The sequence below is a fragment of the Anolis sagrei genome, chromosome 5 (genome assembly GCF_037176765.1).
Source record: "Anolis sagrei isolate rAnoSag1 chromosome 5, rAnoSag1.mat, whole genome shotgun sequence".
In the NCBI taxonomy this organism is placed as follows: domain Eukaryota; kingdom Metazoa; phylum Chordata; class Lepidosauria; order Squamata; family Dactyloidae; genus Anolis; species Anolis sagrei.
Window position 1 is genome coordinate 6,986,270 of NC_090025.1, and position 15,952 is coordinate 7,002,221.

The following is a 15,952-nucleotide window of genomic DNA, read 5'->3' on the forward strand; positions in this document are numbered from 1 at the left end:
GTGCAGTTTGAAGGAGGAACGACCATGGATGGTGGCACTTGCAGTACCTTCACTCACATCCTGAGACCACTGCAACCCCCATCCAATGATAAATAAAGACCAAACTTCATACACAGAGCCCCCATGACCCACTCTACATCCTAGTGCAGTTTGAAGGAGGACAGACCATGGATGTTGGGACTTGCAGAACCTTCACTCACATCCTGAGACCACTGTGACCCTCATCCAATGACCAAGAAAGACCAAACTTCACACACAGAGCCCTCATGACCCACTCTACATCCTGGGGCAGTTTGAAGGACAGATCATGGATTATGGGGATTGCAGTATCTTCACTCACATCCTGAAACCACTGCAACCCTCATCGAATGATGGATCAGGACCACACTTGCAACACAGAGCCACCATGATATACTGTACATCCTGTTGTGGTTTGAAGAAGAATGGACCATGGATTATGGGACTTACAGTACCTTCACACACTTCCTGAGATGACAGCAACCCTCACAAATGAATGATCAAGATTGAACTAGGCACAGAGAGCCCCCATGACCCACTCTACATCCTGGTGCAGTTTGGAAGAGTTTGGACCATGGATGTCTTCACTCACTTCTTGAGACCACTGCAACCCAAAGACAAATCATGCCTTTCTCAAATTACCTGGGCAGTGCCAGGTCCCCAAGTTAGTTTCTAATAAAAACCTGAAAAAGCCACCAAAATAGTGTGTGTGTATATGTGTTTCTATGTCTTTATGGCAGCAGAATAAAAGCCATAAGGTTTTTTTTAGGCAAGGAACCTTCAGAGGCGGTTTTGGCAGTTTCTTCCTCCAAAATAGATTCTACAGCACCTGGAATTTGCTGGCAATCTCCCATCCAAGTATTATAACCAGGGCTGACCTACTTAGCTTCCATGATCAGTTGGAATCTGGTGTCATTAGCAAATATAGGTCATTAGCACAAAAACACACCTAGATGCAATCAAGAAAACAGCCTTGCATCTTTGCATAAATCACTTCCATTTCAGAGCTGCTATTTCAGACATACTTATCAGGAAGTAAGACTCACTGAACTCATTGGGGCTTCCATCTAGGAAAACTTGTTCAGTATGAAGTTGAGACTGTAAATAAAGTTGTCATTCTACATGTGGATGTCCATCTGTCAGGGGTACTTTGATTGTGTTTTTTCCTGCATGGCAGGGGGTTGGACTAAATAGCCCATGAGGTCTCTTCCAACTCTATTATTCTATGATTCTATGTGCAGGTCCCGTTCAACAAATGGGATCTCACTGGGCTAGAAAGTGAGGCTTTGCCTTCTAATCCTTCAGACCTTATGAGGATCTCTGATAACAGTGTACAAGTTCCCAGCCACTTAAGTTAAATCTTCTGTATAAATCAGATGAAATTTGAGGATTGAATGAGGAATCAGAAGAATGAAACAAAGGTTCAGTCTACTTTAGTAACAGTAGAGCCTCTAGAAAACTCTTCCTAGGCTCCCAGCCCATACACAAAGGCAGAGTTCAGAGTCACGTAAAGCATAATTTGGGCTAACAGTCATTTGATGGGAACGACCAACGATGCAATTGGACAACAATTTTAGTAAGGAGACACCAAGGATTTTGTTTTTAGATATTATTGTTTCTTTTATATTACACTAGCTGTACCCGCCACGCATTGCTGTGGCCAGCCTTCCCTCCCTCTTTCTCTCCTTTCTTTCTCTCCTTCTTTCTCTCCTTCCTTCCCTCCCTCTTTCCTTCCTTCCCTCTTTTTCTTTCCCTTCTTCTTTCTTCATTCTCTACTTTTTTCTTTCCTCCCTTCCTTTGCTCTCGGGTTCCATCCCTCCTTCTCCCTTTCCTTCCTTCCTTCCTTCCGTCCCTCTTTCTGTCTTTAGTCCCCTCTCTCCTTCCTTCCCTCTCTCTTTCTTCTTTCACTTTTTTTATTTCTTTCTCTCCTTCCTTCCTTCCTTCTCTACCTTTCTTTCTTTCCTTCTCTCCTTCCTTCCTTCTCTACCTTTCTTTCTTTCCTTCTCTCCTTCCTTCCTTCTCTACCTTTCTTTCTTTCCTTCTCTCCTTCCTTCCTTCTCTACCTTTCTTTCTTTCCTTCTCTCCTTCCTTCCTTCTCTACCATTCTTTCTTTCCTTCTCTCCTTCCTTCCTTCTCTACCTTACTTTCTTTCCTTCTCTCCTTCCTTCCTTCTCTACCTTTCTTTCTTTCCTTCTCTCCTTCCTTCCTTCTCTACCATTCTTTCTTTCCTTCTCTCCTTCCTTCCTTCTCTACCTTTCTTTCTTTCCTTCTCTCCTTCCTTCCTTCTCTACCTTTCTTTCTTTCCTTCTCTCCTTCCTTCCTTCTCTACCATTCTTTCTTTCCTTCTCTCCTTCCTTCCTTCTCTACCTTACTTTCTTTCCTTCTCTCCTTCCTTCCTTCTCTACCTTTCTTTCTTTCCTTCTCTCCTTCCTTCCTTCTCTATCTTACTTTCTTTCCTTCTCTCCTTCCTTCTCTACCTTACTTTGTTTCCTTCTCTCCTTCCTTCCTTCTCTACCTTTCTTTCTTTCCTTCTCTCCTTCCTTCCTTCCCTCCCTCTTTCTGTCTTTAGTCCCCTCTCTCCTTCCTTTCATCTTTCACTTTTTTATTTCCTTCTCTCCTTCCTTCCTTCTCTACCTTTCTTTCCTTCTCTCCTTCCCTCCTTCTTTCCCTCTTTCTCTCCTTCTCTCCTGCCTCCCTTCCTTCCCCCTTTCTGTATATGTTTTGTGAGTGTACATATACACATATATGTCTATATATATTTGTGTATGTGTGTTTGTGTGTATATATGTGTGTATGTGTATATATGGTTTTGTGCATGCCTTGTAATATAATTTTGATTTCTTGTCTGTTTAAGTCTCTTCGGCTGTGTTGTTCAGTGTTTTTATGAGTGATGGTCACTCATCGGCCTGATACGTGTATTGTGTCCAAGTTTGGTGTCAATTCGCCCAGTGGTTTTTGAATTATGCTAATCCCACAAACGAACATTACATTTTCATTTATATAGATTTTAAATGTTGAATTATTATTATTATTAATAATAATAATAATAATAATAAAACTTTATTTGTACCCCGCTACCATCTCCCCAAGGGACACGGTGTGGCTTACATGAGGCTGAGCCCACAGTACATCAATAAACAAAAGCAATAACAATTGTTTCCATAATTGTTTTAAGTGTATTTTGGTATTTTTATGGCATCAAATCGCTGATGAGTGTGAACCACCTTGAGTTGCCTCTAGCTGAGAAAGGCAGTATACAAATGCGGCAAATATATAAATAAATAATCCAGGAGAGCAAATATACAGTCAAATCCTACGTTTGAGTTCGTCCCTCCTCTATTTTGGTTTCTGTCGGTTTCACAAGTTGGCTCCTATCTCCGAGGCACAGAAACCGAACCTCTGGAGGCAAAACGATAGCAGCATCGCCAGTCCATCAACTCCAACGTCGCGCCAAATCACACCGAGCGCGAGGCAGGCTTGCAAACACATTTCAAACGAGGGCTTTGTCAGGTCAAACAATTCACAGGTGCAGCACCTTAACAAAGATCTGACATGCCATCTTCAAGCCAGCATTTCTTAAAACGTATTTTTAAAAGGCTGCGGATGGTGGAGGGGAGAAATCATCTGAGAAAGCGAAGGGAAATTATACCCGAGAGGGCACCTTCTCCTGTATGTTTTGGGATGAAATAACAGCCACAAAACAAGAAGGCAGGACAAAGAGACACCTTGAGAAGACCTGAGCTTCTGGCCTGCTGTTAAACCCCGTTTGCTCAGCGGAGCTTCCAGGAGAGGAAGCCAAGCGTGACCAAAGGAGACGGGCGCAAATCCTTGGCCCAAGAACACTTCTAATCATTCCTGTCGGCTGCTCACCTTTGCTGTTTCTTCTTGCCAAATCTCCAAAGCAGGTAAAATACACATAGGTGCAATAAAAGGGAGCCCTTTCCAAGAGGGGATGCACTGTGTATATTGCAAGGAATGTTAAAGGCTGGGTCTTACAGGATGGCATTGATGCCGGGATCTTGCGAACAGAGATGTCAAATGTCCAGAAATCTAGGAAAGGATGTGAGGGAAGCCACACCCTCTTTAATAATAATAATAATAATAATAATAATAATAATAATAGGTTCTTGTGAGTTTTTTCGGGCTATATGGCCATGTTCTAGAGGCATTTCTCCTGATGTTTCACCTGCATCTATGGCAAGCATCCTCAGAGGTTGTGAGGTCTGAGGATGCTTGCCATAGATGCAGGCGAAACGTCAGGAGAAATGCCTCTAGAACATGGCCTTATAGCCCGAAAAAAACCACAAGAACCTAGTGATTCCAGCCATGAAAGCCTTCGACAATAATAATAATAATAATAATAATAATAATAATAATAAAAACTTTATTTATATACTGCTCTATCTCCCCAAGGGGACTCAGAGCGGCTCCCAGGTAAAAATCACGTAACATACAAAGTAAAAACAACATAACCATAAGATTAACAAAACAAAATATGCATAAAAATTGTCGCCATAACACACATATATTAAAAGTAACCCTGCCTGTTCAAGGCAATTTAAAAAAAAAAGAAATTTAAAAGGCCGGGCTAAGATTTGTGCAAGCCTAAAAATTCTAGGGGGCCTGGGAATTAAATACAATGCTACGGCAGGCAACAATAATATTAGGTACGAGTCTGTGGCTGTTCATTCCAGGGCCGATTAGAGGAAATGATCTTGGTAATTGGTAGGAAGAATAAGGCTGTATTCAACAATGTGTAGGGCTGAGTTAGAACTGGTCATTTTCAAAGTCTTGTTGAAACCACCAGGTCTTCAAGCTCTTACGAAAGGAGGGGAGGGATGGGGCCTGTCTTATTTCCCTTGGTAGGGCATTCCAGAGGTGGGGGGCCACCACTGAGAAGGCCCTCTCTCTCGTCCCCGTCCCCCCCCCCCCCAACCACGCTTGAGATGGTAGTGGGACCGAGAGGAGGGCCTCCCCGGAAAATCTTAGAGTTCACCCTCCCAAAGAGTAACAAAAATTTAAGAAATGTGTGCAACACTTTAAAAAATGTGTTTCTTTTAATTGGGTGTTTGTTTATTTATTTACAGTCTTTATACCCCGCCCTTCTCACCCTTAAAGGGGTTAAAGAGCATCTCACAGAATACACAAACAGCAAACATTCAATGCTGATTGTACAATTAACAAGGACAGACAACACAAACAGAGGTAAAGGCAATTTTTCCCATCTCATTTCCGGCATCTTGGAGGCTGTGTTCAACTCCGGTCACAGGGGGAGAGGAAGTACTGTCACTTCATCTTCCATGCTCTTAAGGGTGGGTTTACTACCTCCCTGCTAAAAGCAGTACCTATTTATCTACTCGCATTTCTGCTTTCGACCTGCTAGGTGGACAAGTGAGCTGGGGCTAACGGTGGGTGCGCACCCTGACTCGGGATCAAATTGCTGACCTTTTGATTGGCAGGATTTTTCTACAGCACAGCGGTTTAGCCTGCTAGGCTAAACCTGGCCTCCTAATCTCCCTCTTTAGTGCAGTGGTTCTCAACCTTTCTAATACCACAACCCTGTAATACAGTTCCTCATATTGTGGTGACCCCCAACCATAACATTATTTTCGTTGCTACTTCATAATTGTAATTTTGCTACTGTTGTGAATCGTCATGTAAATATCTGATATGCAGGATGTATTTTCATTATCTGTAACAAATTTGGCACAGATAATGAAAATACATCCTGCATATCAGGATGGCACAGATACCCAATATACCCAAAAATTTGGCACAGATACCCAATATGCCCAGATCTGAGTACTGGTGGGATTGGGAGGGGGATTGATTTTGTCATTTTGGAGTTGTAGTTGCTGGGATTTATAGTTCACCTACAATCAAAATGCATTCTGAACTCCACCAACTTGGCACAGAGTACCTCCATGATCAACAGAAAATACTGGAAGGGTTTGGTGGACATTGACCTTGAGTTTTGGATTTGTAGTTCACCTACATCCAGAGAACACTGTGGACTCAAATAATGATAGATCTGGACCAAACTTGGCACGGATACTTAATATGTCAATTATTTTAAAGCTTTCCAGAATAATTTTGCCTGGATCAAGCAGTTCGCTAGCATTTAAGGCCACAGCCATCCATCATGGGTTTGGCCAATGCCCTGCATCATCATGTGGGCTGCCTCAAATCTAGTTTTTTTTTTTTATTTATTTGCCATTTCTTTTGTCTAAAGTTCAGCCTGAGAGCATTTAATGCAATGCTCAACTACTGAATGGGTAAATGTGCTGTTCCCATTTTTAAAAGGCAGCTCTAAGGGCAGAGATTCAAAGCTCTGAATGGTCTTTTTTCATATTTCTTTTTTTTTTCATTTAGTCTGCCAAGATGAAAGCTGAGAGCGGTGAGGCCAAGGAACATATTTTGGTAGATTAAGAGGAGTATTTGGAATGTGTTGACTCTGTGCTCTCTTCTCCCTCTTTTGCTGGAAATCAACTAGAGGAGGAAAAAGCTAATGGTTTTGAAATTACCAGGAATTATTTCCTTCCTGACCTTTGAATCAAGCCAACTTGAGATTTACAGCTCCAAAACCTACCAGAATTTATCCCTGAATGCGTGCACGTATTGTGAGAGGCGATGCCTCTGTTCTGACCACGTTCACCCGTTTTCAGGGGAAAGCTCTCCAGTATTTCAATAAACACCACAAGCCAAGGGCTGCGCAATCAGCAGCTTCGTTATGGTGAAGGGCCTTTGATGGCTGCAAGGAGTTCCTTAAAAACACATTCAAGGCTGGGAAGAGAGGCACCAAACTCTTCCGCAGAAGAGGATTAGCAAAAATGATTGCAGCGTTACAACGTGTGGGGAAAAACGAATCGTTTGAGAAGCCCGGGAATTATGGCGAGGCTTTCATAAAAAACCTAGGGAGAGTATTAAGAGATGATCTGGATTTTATTTGTCTGTGTATAAACTGATCCTCGTCCTGTATTAAGAAAGCAGGACTCGTGTCAGGGATTTGTTGGATGCTGCCCTCTTCCGGCTATTCAAGGTGTAGCTGTGTTGATTTATCAAATGAGGTCCCTATTTGCATGAGAAAGTCTCCCAGGATAGCATTTTAGAAAGGCAAAGAATGGCAGAACTGTAAAAAATCCTGCTCATATGGAAAGCAGAACCCAGTGTCTGGCTGCTGTGATGGGCTGGATGGGGGCTAGCAAACTGAAGCTTAATCCTGCCGAAACAGAGGTCCTTTGGGGTATGTTGTTGTTCATTCGTTCAGTCGTCTCTGACTCTTCATGACCTCATGGACCAGTCCACGCCAGAGCTCCCTGTCGGCCGTCACCACCCCCAGCTCCTTCAAGGTCAGTCCAGTCACTTCAAGGATGCCATCCATCCATCTTGCCCTTGGTCGGCCCCTCTTCCTTTTTCCTTCTGCTTTCCCCAGCATCATTGTCTTCTCCAGGCTTTGCTGTCTCCTCATGATGTGGCCAAAGTACTTCAACTTTGTCTCTAGTATCCTTCCCTCCAGTGAGCAGCCGGGCTTTATTTCCTGGAGGATGGACTGGTTGGATCTTCTCGCAGTCCAAGGCACTCTCAGAACTTTCCTCCAACACCACAGCTCAAAAGCATCGATCTTCCTTTGCTCAGCCTTCCCTAAGGTCCAGCTCTCACATCCGTAGGTTACTACAGGGAATACCATGGCTTTGACTAGGCAATGGATCTTTGTTGCCAGTGTGATGTCTTTACTCTTTACTATTTTATCGAAATTGGACATTGCTCTCCTCCCAAGAAGTAAGTGTCTCCTGGCCACAGTCTGCATCTGAAGTAATCTTTGCACCTAGAAATACAAAGTCTGTCACGGCCTCCACATTTTCTCCCTCTATTTTCCAGTTGTCAATCATTCTTGTTGCCATAATCTTGTTTTTTTTTTATGTTTAGCTGCAACCCGGCTTTTGCGCTTTCTTCTTTCACCTTGATTAGAAGGCTCCTCAGCTCCTCCTCGCTTTCGGCCATCAGAGTGGTGTCATCTGCATATCTGAGGTTGTTAATGTTTCTTCCAGCAATTTTCACCCCAGCTTTGCATTCATCAAGCCCCGCACATCCTCGCATGATGTGTTCTGCATATAAGTTGAATAGGTTGGGCGAGAGTACACAGCCTTGCCGTATGCCTTTCCCAATCCTGAACCAGTCTGTTGTTCCGTGGTCAGTTCTGACTGTTGCTACTTGGTCCTTGTACAGATTCCTCAGGAGAGAGGGAAGGTGGCTTGGGATGCCCATCCCACCAAGAACTTGCCACAATTTATTATGATCCACACAGTCAAAGGCTTTAGAATAGTCAATGAAGCAGAAGTAGATGTTTTTCTGAAACTCCCTGCCTTTCTCCATTCTCCAGCATCCGGATATTGGCAATCTGGTCTCTCGTTCCTCTGCCTTTTCTAAACCCAGCTTGAACATCTGGCAACTCTCTCTCCATGTCTTGCTGGAGTCTTCCTTGCAGGATCTTGAGCATTACCTTAATGGCATGATGAGAAATAAGGGCCACTGTACGGAAGTTTGAGCAGTCTTTCGCATTTCCCTTTTTTGGTATGGGGATATAAGTTGATTTTTTCCTCCTGGACTCAGCGATAATACTTGATGCTCAGGTGTCGGCGGTGGCTGGGAGGGCCTTTGCAGAATTAAATTCCTGATCCACCTCACCATAGTTTTGTGGGCTAGGCATTTTCAAAACAATTGTTGGAATTTAAGAATTAGAAGAACATTAATAAAGTAGAAGTGTGGTTCTATAGTACTATGTAGAGGGAGTGGATTAATAAGGAGCAAAAATCAACAGACAATGAGTATGAGGTTTGGAGAATTGTTTCTGTAATTATGTGTTAGTGTAGGCATCTGTTTGGTTAATGCTTGGCCTTTTGATATATTTTATAATATGTCATAGTAGCTACTTCAATAACTGCTTAGTTTTATATATCGTTTGGGTTCTTCTGCCAAATGTAAGCTGTCCTGAGTCCCCCTTCGGGGGGTTGAGAAGAAGCAGGATAGAAATACTGGAAATAAAATAATAAATAATAATTTCACAATAACCTTCTGCCAGAGATGTGCTGCAGGGCTTTAATGTCTTCTGCTACTTCCCCTGCCTGTCCCAGTTGCAATCTTTTTGAAAACGAAAGGTCTGGAGGAAGCAGCAATGGCAAAAATCAAGTGCCAAATCTGAGAAACAAGCCAATCTGATCTGCCTGCTGCTGCTGTTCTGGTTAATTTGAGACAATACAAAGTAGGAGGGACCAGTGGGATTTGAGGCAGTTCCAATTCCCCTTCTGCCTTTAAAGAGGATCTGATGTGGCAACACCAGGGTAAACTCTTATCAGAGACTTCCCTGGGAATGCCCTCTGAAGCACAGGGTATAAATGTCTCCAATTAACAGGCTTATTGTTATCTATCTCTCAAGCCAAAACACAGAAAGCAAGCACTGGATGGCTGTGTGCCAGCAGGTTGAGGGTGAATCCAGCAAAGACGGAGATCCTATGACTGGGTCGACCGGGCAGTGGGGACATCCAGCTGCCTATCCTGGATGGCGAGGCGCTACACCCGTCATCATTAGTAAAGAGTCTGGGAGTCCTTTTGGACCCTCTGCTGAGGATGGAGGCCCAGGTCTCTCTCCGCCGTGAGCAGAACCGCCTTCTTTCTTCCATCTGCGGCAGGCTAGACGGCTTGCCCCCTCCCTGTCCAGGGATGACCTAGCTACAGTGATCCAGGCCACGGTTATCTCAAGACTGGACTACTGTAACGCCCTCTACATTGGCCTTCCTCTGTCGGTGATCCGGAAGCTCAAGTTGGTACAAAATGCAGCTGCTCGGCTTCTTGCGGGAATTCCGATGAGATGCCACATCACACCAATCTTACTACAGCTGCATTGGTTACCAATTGAGCACCGGATCACTTTCAAAGGGATGGTACTCACCTTTAAGGCCTTGCATGGTCTGGGGACGATGTATCTGAGGGACCGCCTCACCCCCTACCAACCCAAGAGATCCCTCCGTTCTGAGGACCAAGATCTATTGGAAGTCCCCAGTGTCAAGACCTTGTGTCTAACAGCAACCAGACGCAGAGCCTTTACAGCAGTGGCACCATCACTCTGGAATACTCTGCCACCTGAAGTCCGTGCCTTGCAGGACTTACCAGCTTTCCGCAGGGCATGTAAGACAGGCTTTTAATATTTGATATTACTGTTTTTAAATTGGTTTAAATTGCTTTTAAATTTTGTTAGATTTTAGCCATCCTTGTAAGCTGCTCCGAGCCCCAGGGGAGTGGCCGCATAGAAGTTTAAATAATAAATAAATAAACTTTGGGAAATGGAAAAAAGAAGATGAAAAATGAAAAACTCTCTCACTTCCACTGCATGTACTCAAACATAAAAGGAGGTTGGTGCTTAACTGGATTTCCATAATAGTTCTGTGATCATTTCTGGCAAGGAAACAAAGTACTATACAATTTGGATTTAATTCAGCTGCACAATGGAACTTACCCAGATCATAGGCCATGAAATCCGAAGAGAAGCACTTGGCCCCGTGACTCATGGAGGTGTCATTGTGGGTGTTTCCTCCAAAGACCAACATGGTCCCACTGATGATCACAGCAGTGTGCAAGTATCGGGAAAACTTGCTCTCCTTAAGAATTGTCCTGCAGAAATAAAGAGGACCTTGATTTCGGAAGCTATTCCAGCATAATTAAGAGAAAACTGAACCAACTCAACTTCAAGAATTCAAGCTTTTAGGGGAGGCAGATCAAAGGATAAATGGACAGTTATTCTTCACGGATCACACAGGCCAGCCTTGCAGACTTTGGGACAGAAACAGGCTGAGGATGCCGTATTCAAAATACCAACATCTGAAATACTCCCAAATCGTCTGCATGAGTGACGGAGAAAGTAACACCTTTACTTTCTGCTGGTTCAATGTACACAAACTTTGTTTGGTGCACAAAATTATAAAATAAAATTACTGTATATACGCGAGTAAAAGCCTAGTTTTTCATCCCTTTTGTAGGCTGAAAAAGGTTCCTTGTGAAACCTTGCCTTGCTCAGGAAAGATAATGCACTGTCCCGAGCTTCCTGGGATGAATGTTCAGCTATCAAGAAGGTGCAGGAGCATGTCAAGCTGACAAGGTCAGTAGAGACTTGGTCCAAATGCCAACAGTATGGAGTAGCAAGCGAGTGGCTGGAATGTAAAATTGGCCTTCAGTCCTCATCACCAATTGGCTTTAGGGCTAGATGAGGCATCATGGCTGCAGACACTTTTATCAGAAGCTGGTGAGCAGTGAATGCCCATAAAGTGGATTTAAAGTGCAGAGATCAGGTAGTGATTCTCGGATCTACATCCAAATCTTTCTGTTATTTTACTCCCTGTTGATGCTCCAGAGCCGTAAGTTAACTTCCCTTATGAGAAAAGATCCACTATATGAAACTAGAAGAAGGCAGAAGTAAAAATCAGAATACTCCGCCCAATTGTCATTTCAAAGGAATTCAAGCCTAGCTGGATACTAAGAAATCATTCAAAATGTTAAAAAAGAGAGAGAGAGAGAGATTACAAGAAATTCAATGTGCAGATTTGACAAATATGAATTTAATATGATGTGTGCGAATGAATGGAAGGATGGATGTACTTTGGAAACACCAGTATCATAAGGCCTGCAATGACTACCTACCTGCTTGCTGGACTTGCTAATGAGAATCTCTGATAAGAACGGGACAGTGATAAAGAAAATGTTTGCAACCTTCCTTATGTTAAGAAGGAGGTCAACACAAGCCTTGTGTTTGTCAACACCAATCAAGAAGATCAACATCTAGCCAGGAAACTGAGATGGAGCCAGGATGGAAGATGCCTATCATTCATTTACAACTTTGGGACTACATCAAAAGAATATTCCTATAAAAGACTCGGTCTAATAATGCTCAAAGTGTGGAGGACCTGAGGAGTCTGTTCCACCCGCCATGCTCTGTTCCATGGGAAGGAGAGAGATGGTGTATTCAGAGAGTGTCAGATATTCTATGGGAAAGCATGATTCTGGTCACTTTGGGGCGTCTTTCTCAAGGGAAGAGGAAGAAATGCGCTTTTGGAGTCTTAGATTTTGTGCAGGGAGTCAGTTTCTGTATGGAAAACAAAGATCTGGTCCTTGGCATTGTTCTTAAGGAAAGAAGTTTTGGCATTTCAGCGTTTTGAAGTTATGGCGTTATGGAACTATACGTTGGCAGGTTGCAAGAAGGCAGGGTCTGGCCTAAGAGGTGCTTCTCCAAGGAGGGAGAAAGGGATATGGTAATATTTTGGATGCATGTGGATGAATGCGTGTACACGTGTGTGAATGTTGAGTGAAAATGTAATTCCCCTTTGTTTGTTTGTTAACCAATGTAATTGTAAATCCAATGTAGTTGCACAGAATCTAAATGTCTGTATGTCCAATGTCAATTCTTTGTCTGAATGTTTTCTGTAATCTGATATACTTTCTCACACTGGAAATTGCAACAAAAAGAACCTATGCTTAAAAGTCATTGAAAAGTCATTCATGACAGAGAGCAAGAGAGAGATAATGTCTTCCAGAAATATAGACTTAGGATAAAGGTAAAGGTAAATGTTGTCCCCTGACATTAAGTCCAGTCGTGTCCAACTCTGGGGGTTGGTGCTCATCTCCATTTCTAAGCCAAAGAGCCAGCGTTGTCCATAGACACCTCCAAGGTCATGCAGACTTACATGTTAATATAATAACTATGAATTTAGAAGGAAATGTATCTACCTTAATGTTTGACCTATTCTCTGGCAAAGGCAAAAAATATCTGCTATAAAATACACATCTGTCATCTCCTTCCCTTCGAATGAAGTACCTGCTCAACTCAAAGACTCTCCAAACCCTTCTCTAAGGCGTAATTATATAGAGTGGCTCTGCATTTATCCACTACATTAGGAATAAGACTGATAGCATAATAAAATGCAATTGCAGTTGTCCCTCAACATGTGTGTGTTGAGCATATGCAGATTTGATGATTGGCGACTATTGTGTTGGCCACCACGTCTACTGCTGAGTATTGTCGAAGGCTTTCATGGCCGGAATAACTGGGTTGTTGTAGGTTTTTTGGGCTGTATGGTCATGTTCTAGAAGCATTCTCTCCTGACGTTTAACCTGCATCTATGGCAGGCATCCTCAGAGGTTGTGAGGACCTCACCACCTACGAGGATGCCTGCCATAGATGCAGGCGAAACATCAGGAGAGAATGCTTCTAGAACATGTCCATACAGCCTGAAAAACCTACAACAACCCAGTGTTTTCTGAGTTTAAAAAGATAGCATATGACATTTTTATTAATACTGCAGTTTTCCACTTTCATAGGGACCTCACAAAGATAGAGGGACCACAATACTGCATTTAGTATGGAAACATTACCCCCATGGAGATTGGGCAGGCTACAAAAAAGTATTATTATTATTATTGTTATTATTATTATTATTATTATTGTTATTATTATTATTATTATTACATCTGCAATTTCAGATCTATAAATCAAGACACAACCGATTATAACACCAACCAGAGAGCCAGAGTTATCTTTAGCTGGCCACATGCAAAGAGAATTCAGGTATACAGATGTACCTACCAGACACGCTTATTGACTTCATACTTGTATAAATCATCTGTCAGCCTGTATTTGTTGGCACTGAAAGCCTTGTATCCCCCGTGGGTATAGATGGACTTTGCGTTAGGATCGTACACGCTGCTGTGGCCATAGCCTCCTTGCACCAAGGCTCCGTTTGTTGTTAAAATACTCCATGTGTTTGATGCTAAAACAGAATGAAACAGAGTCACTACAAGAAGCACAATTCTTCTTTCTCACAGAGAGCCTTCTTGTTATTGAGGGAGACACATTTTCTGTTGCCCTATCCCCATAACAGTTCAACAGCTATGGAGCCCATCAAAGATAAGACAAGAATGGGTGCCATAAAATATATTGTATATACTCAAGTATAAGCAGAGTTTGTCAGCCCTTTTTTAGGCTGAAAAAGCTCCCCTTAGCTCAAACTTATTTATTATTTTACTGAGTTACTAGGCAGTGTAAAGAATGTAGGAATATGGAACAATTGGATGATGAAACTGGATCCTGATTCTAATTACGAGATGCTAACGAGATGTTTATTGATGTATAATGGATTGTTTTAATTGTTTTAAACTGTTTTATGTTATTCTGAGCACTGAATTTTACTATTGTTAACCGCTTTGAGTCGCCCGAGGGCTGAAAAAAGCGGTATACAAATATAGTAAATAAATAAATAAATAAATAAATAATGACATTTATTATTTTACTCTATTACTATTATTATTATTATTACATGTATATGACTTTAATATATTATTATTACTTTACTCTATTATTGTTATATGTATTATTTTACTCTATTATTACCATTATTATTGCATTTCCATTATTTTACTCTATTATTATTATTATTATTATTACATTTGTCATTTTAGTCTTTTCATTATTACTGAAAGGATACGTAAGAACATTTTAATTGAAGAAAGTTATTTTAAATTACAGTTTTATGTAAATATTCAAAAAAACATTTAACATACTGATGCCTAAATTAATGTAATGTTATTGTTATCTTTTTATTTTGAAATTTATCAGTAGTGGCTGCTAGGTCTGGGCGGTTTCGTTTCGTTAATTCGTAATTCGTTAAAAATTCGTTATTTTTTTTTGTTAACGAAGCGATAACGAACCATTCTGGAGCAGCTTAAAAACGAAACGAATTTTTCAATTCGTTTCGTAAACGCTTCGTATTTCGTTATGTATTCGTTTCGTTATTGGTTTGAGGTCGTTTCATTATTATTTCCACATGTCTGGGGCAAGTTTTATAGTTGTTTTTTGTTTAATTAGTGAAAAAAAATTATAATATCACACCAACAGTCAACAACAGAGGGAGAGGGAAGCTTCAGAAATTCCCCCTGTCCCATTTGGAGGTTTTTTAGCATATTGCGCGGTCGCGTCCGCCATTAACGAATCGATTTGTTATTGTTTTGTAATTTTTTTACCATTTACGAAATTTTGTAAATATCGAACTTTTTAAAAAAAAAATTCGGAATTCTTTTAAATATCGAAACGCAAAAAACCCCAAAAAACGAATCAATTTTAGAAACAAATTTTTCTGTTGTTACCCAGGCCTAGTGGCTGCATTTCCCACCCTTGGCTTATATTCGGGTGGGCTTATACTCAAGTATATACGGTACTTTTAAAACTGTTATTGAAGTAAACATGCACAATGGTAAGAGAAAACATAATATAATGCTTTCATTTGTTTTGCTACCATCATTGCTGGTATATGTACAAATATTTAAAATGGTGCCTATCCAAGACTAAAGAGTCTGGGGCAAGAAGGCAACCAACATAAAAACAGTAGACTGCTATCCTATTAAACAAACATTTATGCAAAAGACAAGCTCAAGAGGCATTATAATATGACAGAGATCAACAAGACATCAATAGGGCAAGGAGGAGAAACCGGAAAAGGCAAGGGAATATTATGCATCTGATAAAAACAAGGTACCTGACAAGAGAAAGGCATGCAAGGTGAGGTCTTAACAACAGCAGAAACCAGATTATCAGAGCAAGGGCATCAAAAGGAAGGGTGGAAAAGTAAACTCAGATAGAGAGTCTTACAGGGGGGGAGGAGGAGAAGGAATTGAATATTCAAACAAGCATTGCAAGATGGAAGCCGGAGGTAAAAATGGAGTCATGGAATAATAAATCACTTTCAAAACAGTCAAGAAAGAGCTTTGAGGAGAAAAGTTGACAGGCTGGAGGGAAGGAAGGAAGGAAGGGATTCATATGAGAAACACAGAAAGATCAGATCCAGTTTGTGCAAGAAATTCCTCTCCAAATCTTTTACAAGTAACAGATTAAGAGTTT

The 15,952-nt window shown here is 41.6% G+C and overlaps 1 protein-coding gene across 1 annotated transcript in view; it reads right to left on the minus strand.

The window, feature by feature from the left end:
* ATRN (attractin) overlaps nucleotides 1-15,952 on the minus strand; it is a 332,072-nt gene that overhangs the window by 200,315 nt on the left and 115,805 nt on the right. The window contains exons 9-10 of the mRNA XM_060779447.2: nucleotides 13,646-13,829; nucleotides 10,529-10,683 (exon numbers count right to left, since the gene is read on the minus strand). Coding sequence (XP_060635430.2) covers nucleotides 10,529-10,683; nucleotides 13,646-13,829 — 339 coding nt within the window. The remainder of the gene's footprint in view (nucleotides 1-10,528; nucleotides 10,684-13,645; nucleotides 13,830-15,952) is intronic.